We start from the raw sequence: 8,008 nt of genomic DNA, 5'->3' as shown, positions 1-8,008 counted from the left end.
TTTCATTAAATTAAAAGTCTCAATCAGTGGAGCCCTCCCCTCCAAAATTAACTTCTAAACCCGCCCCTGGTCAATACGAATTGTCCTGCTATTTGAAAATTCTTCCTTAATTTTCTGAATTATCCAATATTTTTTTATAGAAAATAATTTTAAGATGGTACGCACTAAAAATACATATTTCTGTAACAAAAATATACAGGGGATTACGAAAAGATGGACAAAAGGGAACGTACTCGACACGATGGGGATGACGTTTAAAAAGTCTCTAACTGCAAACAATTTCTCCCAAGTCGCACTGTTTAAAAATTAGAGGATGCCAAACTTCAAAAATTATTTTCGATTTTTTTAATAACTTCTTAAAGTAATAATCGATTGGTCTGTTAGTAAAAATAACATTTTTTGTGTTTTATAAAATTTCTGTCGGTCTTGGTTTTTTGATTTAAAAAATAATTTAAGTAGGCATGTTAAAACTTCGGACGTCCGCCAGTTATTGTGGAATTTTTTTATATCTTGGTTTTACAGGCTGTCCATTTTTTGAGCTCCACCATAGAGATCTCAGTTATTATAAGAGATACGAAATCGGTTAGATTAGAGCAAAGTTGCGTATTTTTATGCTGAAAAATCATCTGAAAGAAAATTTGATTGGTCATTTGTAGTTTTTGAATTACTGGAAAAAAATTCGTTTTAATTTTTTCAAGCAAAAATCATAAAAACTAGACGTTTTTAACTAGAACGTTCTTCAGACATTTTTTATAAGGAATCTAAATTTGTCCCAGTATTTTCCAAGGCGTTCTTGACGTCAAAGTTTCAACATTCAACTTTGGTTTTTCTTATGGAAGCTATATCCGTTTTTTTGTATTTTTGAAAAGTGGTTTTATTCCTTATTACAAAGATGTATCACATGATATGATAATGATCGAATCTTACATACTGATCAAAATGGAGAAAAAGCATTTTTGCGAAAAGTGGTTTGGAAAAAACGCCAATTTCTTTTTGTTTTTTTTTTGTAAAATTTAATAACAAAACAAATTGAAATAAAAGAATTACAGAGTGGACCAAGAAGCTAATTTACCTTTGCCGTTTTGTCCATAATTTTAAAGTACACGCAATTTTTTATCATTCTAGTTCAGCGGTTCTCAAAATTTAGAACCTTAAGTTCAAAACGACTTTTTAGGAAAACTATGCATTTTCGATATAGAAATATTTTACTTAATAGATTCGTTTTGTCTTTCTATATTTACCTTTAAATTTTTGCTAAACCATTCTATAACAGGCTGTATATCAGCTATCATAACATTAGTATTAGGGCATGTATACATAACGTTAAGTCGCAATTATTAATTCTATTAACTTAACCATTACCGTCTTTATACAAGACGGACGAAGCGGCATATCGAATTTGAATTCCATAGGCAACTTGATGAACAACCATTTTGGAACACAATGTAGAATATCTAGTAAGTATTTATTTCCGGCTGGACATTTGTTGACAAATGAATCCCGTTAGGGCTTGTCTGGGAAATTTTTTTGGCACATACCAGGTGAATTTGATAGTTTGGAACATATTTTAAGGGCTGATAGTAAAGCTCAAAAGAATGCAAAATAACTCAACGTGCTTTTTCCGATTGTTTATAGTTTCCGGGATAGAGCGTTTTAGTCGGAGGATAAATTTCAATTTACGGGACAGCCTAAAACTTTATCAACGAAAATTGATAAAAAATAGTATCTTTGAGCTTAGTTCTTCAAAAACTATTTCATTCCTTTAAAAAAAATTGTAACATCCACGATCGATGAAATCAAAAATTACCACTTTTGTTAAGATTTTGACATAAAATAAAAAATTAATGTGTCATTTATTATTTAAGTCTGTATTTAAGTGCAACCAAGGTCTAAATTTTATTTCAGTGACTCATTAAACCCGATTAGAATGACACGTCCAACATCAATATTCATGTTATTAGAGTTTTAATGAGAAGTAAACACAAACACATAATGATAATAATCCGTTTATTATCCTTCCACATATATTATATTTGTTTATAAAAACAGAAACCTGTAAAGAGCGCCATATAATACACAATATTTCATAACAAAATTTAATCCTCCAAAAAGAAATACTGTCCTGACCGTTTCTGCTCAACATCCTTAACAGACTCTTGCTTGTTTATTCTGGGTCTAAAATTATTAGGATCCCGCCTAAATGTAATCCCTAACAACTCCAAAAATCGGTTCATTCCAGCTAGAAGAGTCTGTGGCGAGTTGGCTGTGGTCTTAACAGATGGCGTACCCTCAAATACAATCACGCGGTCTGCCAGGTAAGTAGCCATGATGAAGTCGTGTTCTACCACAAAACCTGTCTTCTTCGCATGCAAAATAAATCTAGAAGAAAAAAATCACACATCCAAAAACTACATTTTTTGGTGAATGCAAACCTTTTGATTACTTTAGCAGCCATGAGACGCTGCTCGGAATCTAAGTAGGCACTGGGTTCGTCGATAAGGTAGACATCAGCTGGTTTGCCCAAACACAGAGTTAGAGCCACACGTTGCAACTCACCACCAGACAGATTTTGCACCTCTTGGTCGATAATATCGTCGATTTTAAGCGGCTTAGTGACGTCAGCCATAAACTAAATTACAAGATGGTATCAAAGACCACACAAAATAACGCAACAAAATAATACCTGTGGGTGGATGTAAGCGTCCCTGATTTTCTCGTGTAACAATTGTCGGACTAATCCCTGAGATTTCGGACTGATCTTTTGCGGCTTGTAACTGATATGAAGTTGTGGTAATTCCCCGGAACCATCATCGGCTTGTAAATTGCCGGCCAACATTCGAATGAATGTTGTTTTACCGGTGCCGTTTTCGCCGAGTAAAACCAAAATTTCGGAATCGGAAAATTGGCCTTTGACCACGTTTAGTTGGAAATTTCCCATGGTTTTAGTCATCGAAGGGTACTCGTAATGGTTCATACGTTTTATTTCCTCTTCATTGGCAGATTCAGCCACTTTGAACACTAAAGATTCGTCACGGAAACGCAGATTTTCGGTTGGAACAAAACCGTCCAAAAATATATTAATTCCTTTGAGACAGAAATTATAATTACGTTTGGGAGTCATTTTTTTTTAGTTTTTTTTACCTTCACGAACGGAGAATGGCATAGTAACCACACCATACGCTCCAGGAACACCATACAAACAACAAATGAAATCTGATAAATAATCTAAGACGCTGAGATCGTGTTCCACGACAATTATAAATCTGAAGAAAAAAAGAAAAAGTTAAAATTAATTACCTTTTTAAATTCCTTAAGGATAAATGAAAACAAGATACAGTGTGTTCCAAAACTAACAGATGGCGCGGAAATTACAATTTATTCTAGGCACTGGCTAAACGACCACCGGCAGTACTCTTAGTTAATACTAAAAAGACCGCCGTCTGGCGGCTTTATATGCGGACGTATGAAAAAGCCGCTGAAAATCGGAATTAAATTTAAATAAATTAAATTAGTCAAAGCGGTATGATATAAATATAGGTCGGTCGGCGGTTTTTTTAATTGAAAATACCAAATACCGCCGAAATTTTGTCATACCTAACTCTAATTCTAATTATTCCAATATCAACTTTTTTTTTGACAAAAAATTAATTCAGTTGAGGTGGTAATCATCCTGTGATTGCAGTCTTTGTGAAGAAAAATTGTTTGAAGATAGGTTGCTACTTATTTATTAAGCATAACTTATTAGAAACAAAAATTTTCTGTTATAGGTATATCGAGAAATTTTTGTTAGATTTTTTCACCGTCAGAATAAAAAAATCACCAAATGACTACTTTATTCTATAGAATTTTTGTTGTATGGCTTTAATTGACGAAATCTAATCTAATTTACCAATTTTGCTTTTTAAAGCTATATGATCTACTTTTATACCCGATTTTGACACACAATTGTCTTAAAAAACAGACCACAACTAAATGAAATAATGTGCCATAGTAACCACTTGTAGAAGAAAGGTGTACTACGTCTACTCGTATCTATGAATAAGCAACATTATTACTACCTATAAGAGAAAAAAATTTTTTTTACTATTTTATAGTATACCTACTGTACATTCTTCGATTAGTTTTTTCAAAAATTAAATGAACATTTGTATTGTGCAAGTGAACAACAGTCGTGTGGACATACGGAAATGTAAGAATTAAAATTAGGTATGTCATAGTTTTTAAGCGGTACTGTAAAAATGTGATCGTTTTATTTTATATTTTATATTTTTTTATATTTTTTTCGTTTTTAAGTTCAATTTTGTGATCAATTTTTCTGAATAGCAACCTACCATAGAACAATTTTTTTTGGTCTAGACTGCAAACAAGGAATTACAACCACCTCACTTAAATTTAGTTTTTGTCAAAAGACATTTTATTTTCATACTGGATTGTCATTTGAGAAGAAAATATGCATAACAAAATCAAAATAATATTTCATATTTATGTTATTTCTAGCCTTATACCTTTCACCAATTATTATTTTTGAAGACTACTCCGGGTCTATATTTCCTATGGAAGAAAGTCTTTTAATATGCGATCTGTGCTTTATTTAATTCAACATTATTTCCCATCAACAATAAGTGTTAAAAAGAAAATAATTGGTAGTGTAGGTAGTTATTTTTGTACTAAAGGCATAAAGGCAACAGACAAATCCAAGGGCCTTCGGCTCGAGATTTGTAAATTATAAACATTGAGTTATGCTAGAGGTTCATATAATGATATAATTTTTACTTTAAAATTATTTACTACTTATTAGCCTTGATAACAGCGGGCGTTATCATAACACAACGCCCGCTTATTGTGCCCTAGGGCGAAATGAATGGAGTAATGTAACGGGTGTTAAAGATATAAACAACCAATTACAAGTGAAATTACAAGAGAAAAATAAAATCTTTAGCCTTGTAGTGGACTTTTGGAAATAAAGTGGCTCTTGTTTTAACTTAAAATTATCAATAATTAATTCGTAAAACTCTTCATTTTTAATGTTTAATTTTTTTTCAGTAACCATCTTATTGCTCTTTTTTTATTATAATGTTGGCTTAATTTATTGACGAATTCTGATAATAATAAACTTTTTTTATTTTACTTTGTAGTAAAATAGAACAAATTTCAATTCTTGATTAACATTAACATTTCGATAAAAACACAAAAATACATTTCAAATTACTTGATTTTGTCCCACATTTGGTTTAACTATGTCGCTCCCTGTATTTACTAAACGATACATACAGACACAAATCGGTCAAATATACAGGGTGAGTCTTTGATATGGGCGTGCTCGATTGCTCCTTCACTGACAAAGCTATCGAAATAAATCAAATGGCACTGCTAATGGGAAGTCAAAGTATACGTTCTAAAATTATTTTGCCCCATATAGTGTTTCAATTTTACAGTGTAGCCTTTAACAAAGTTTTTTTTATGGTACGTTTTATGGTACGTCGTGTATATTTGTACATATTTAAATTTGCACTTTTTTTCGGCTTAATAAATCCGTTTAAGTTTTGCAATTTACTTTAACCCTTTAGAAATTATTTAATTTTTTCTACAATTTAGTGCGTCTGCAGGCACATTATTAAAAAAATCGCAGTGCCCTTGGTTTTTGGGATATCAAGTTGGGACTTTGTCCGTAGCTAAGCAAATGTCTGAGGTATCTTTTGGTGACAAGACCATACATTTGCATTGTAGCATCACCTTGCTGTGACATTTTAGTAAACTTTGAAGGACCATAATTTGATTTTTTTAAATAGCAAATTATTACTAATTATTATTCAACGTCTCATTTTATATCTTTTTCATCTCTTTATATTTTTTCCAATAGTTGATAGTTAAAAAGATAATCCCGTTTTTCTGAAAAATGCACACAACATCTCTGTAGCGTGCTATGAAGAACAATATATTTTGACATTTTGACCTACTAATGTCAAAATAGAATTTATATTAGTAATGTATACCTAGAAATCTCATCTAGACATAAATTATAATAAAATTTTGACAAGAAATTATTAAATAAAAATGTCAGAAATTTACAATGGAGAAATAAAGAAATAAAAAAAGGCGAGGTATAACAAATCAACAGCGATAACCGATAACATATTACTTGCAGTTACAAAGCTGTTTAAAGTGACGACTTCCTTAAGCAATAAAATAATACAATGTATTACTTTATTGCTAAAGGAAGCCGACCTGACCAATGTCAATTCTTTTTAAAAATTTACCGCTTCTAATGTGCCATGATCTATTCTACAAAAAGCTTTCATAATTCTTTCTTGCATATTTTACCTGGTAGTGTAGTCATTTTTTTCATTTTTATTTAATGATTTCTTATCAAAATTAAAGTTTATATCTCGACGAGATTTGTATGCATTTTACATGAAAAATTCATTTGCACAATAAAATCAAAACGTCACGTACAAAAAACGCCAGTCTGATGTTGTTCAATCAGAATTTGTTTTGCGTTGGTACCCAAGGATTTTATGTGCATTTTTCAGAAAAACCAACATATCTCCGAAACTATCAATTTTTGGAAAAAAAAAAAAATTGAGAGGTAAGATAAAAAAGATGTAAAATAACATGCTGGAACAACCTGTGTAGGGCAAAATAATTTTAGAACGTGCACTTTGACTTCCCATTTGGGGAGGCATTTGATTCATTTCGATATCATTGCCAGTCTAGGTGTAATAGAGCACGCCCATATCAATGACTCACCTTGTATTGTGAATAATTTAACACAAAATGCATCTTAAATATTTCATTTAACCGTGATCAGACAGACTATGACTAGACTCATATTTTCTACTTTTTACTTACTTGTCTGGATGTAACAACGATCTTATAGTTTGGGCAGCATTTAATCTCTGTTTTACATCTAAATACGATGAAGGCTCGTCAAACATGAAAATATCCCCGTTTTGAATGCACACCATAGCACAGGCAAATCTCTGCAACTCCCCACCAGAGAGCGCCTCAATCGCTCGGTCGCGTATATGCTTCAAATCCAACATCTCACAAATCTGTTCCTGGTTATCCAACTCGGTCTTCTTGTCCAAAAGTTGTCCAACCGTTCCTTTTACAGCTTTAGGAATTTGATCAACGTATTGTGGTTTGATTAGCGCTTTCAGGTCGTCTTCCAATATCTTAGTGAAGTAATTCTGCAGCTCAGACCCCCTGAAATGGCTCAGGATCTCCGTCCAGTCTGGAGGGTCAGAGTAGCGCCCCAAATTGGGTTTTTGCTTCCCTGCAAGGATTTTCAACGCGGTGGATTTCCCAATACCGTTGGTCCCCACAAGACCTAGAACTTCGCCGGGTCTGGGTATTGGCAATCTGTGAAGTTTGAAGGAGTTTTTGCCATAGCGATGAGTAGTATCTCTCTCCAAATTACTGGGAAGATTGATGATAGTGATGGCTTCAAAGGGGCATTTCTGGAGGAAAAATTGTAAGTATGACTACACGTGACCAATCGTGGACACGTACCTTCACACAGATACCGCACCCAATGCACAGTTCCTCGGAAATTGCTGCCATTTTGCTGTTGGGGGTCACTTCGATACATAACTTGCCCATGCGGACCACAGGGCACGACTTTTTGCACTCCTGGCGACATCGTTTCGGCTTACACTTATCAGCGTTCACAATAGCGATACGAGTTAATTTGTCTGTTTCTTCGGTTGCCCTTCTTCGTGACATGACTCAATATGTTAGGACTCAGTGACACCTAACCTAAAAGTGATGGCACCAAAAGCAAAATACAAATACTCAGAAGTGAAGCGCAACGCAATTTCACCGACTGGACCGCGTTTTGGCTTTATTTTGCTTACCAGTAATTTGAATTTATGTAAAACAAATTTATTCTAAGCCGCCAGCACGACCGGCCATGAGGAAAGGATAGGTTGCAGAACTGCCAACATTTATGCGAAAAATTTCAAACTTTAAATCATTTTAGTAAAAGAAACAAAACATAATTAAACTA

At 33.2% G+C, this 8,008-nt stretch overlaps 1 protein-coding gene across 2 annotated transcripts; it reads right to left on the bottom strand.

Annotated features, from left to right (window-relative positions):
- Positions 1 to 1,990: 1,990 nt before the first annotated feature.
- Positions 1,991 to 7,983, bottom strand: pix (pixie). Of its 2 annotated transcripts, none has more exons than XM_962916.5 (7): positions 7,857 to 7,983; positions 7,513 to 7,758; positions 6,850 to 7,460; positions 3,142 to 3,263; positions 2,684 to 3,084; positions 2,433 to 2,629; positions 1,991 to 2,379 (listed from the first exon to the last, which is right to left on the bottom strand). In XM_962916.5, exons 2-7 carry the CDS (start codon positions 7,723 to 7,725, stop codon positions 2,097 to 2,099), a joined length of 1,827 nt encoding a protein of 608 aa, XP_968009.1. In that variant the 5' UTR covers positions 7,726 to 7,758; positions 7,857 to 7,983; the 3' UTR covers positions 1,991 to 2,096. The 2 variants fall into 2 exon arrangements, with proteins under 2 accessions (XP_968009.1, XP_008199227.1); XM_008201005.3 differs by having other exon boundaries at positions 7,513 to 7,753; positions 7,857 to 7,969.
- Positions 7,984 to 8,008: the final 25 nt, after the last annotated feature.

The sequence above is a fragment of the Tribolium castaneum genome, chromosome 1 (assembly GCF_031307605.1).
Source record: "Tribolium castaneum strain GA2 chromosome 1, icTriCast1.1, whole genome shotgun sequence".
NCBI classification, from domain to species: Eukaryota; Metazoa; Arthropoda; class Insecta; order Coleoptera; family Tenebrionidae; genus Tribolium; species Tribolium castaneum.
The sequence above is the reverse complement of the archived record's forward strand: the minus strand, read 5'-3'. Positions and strand labels throughout refer to the sequence as shown.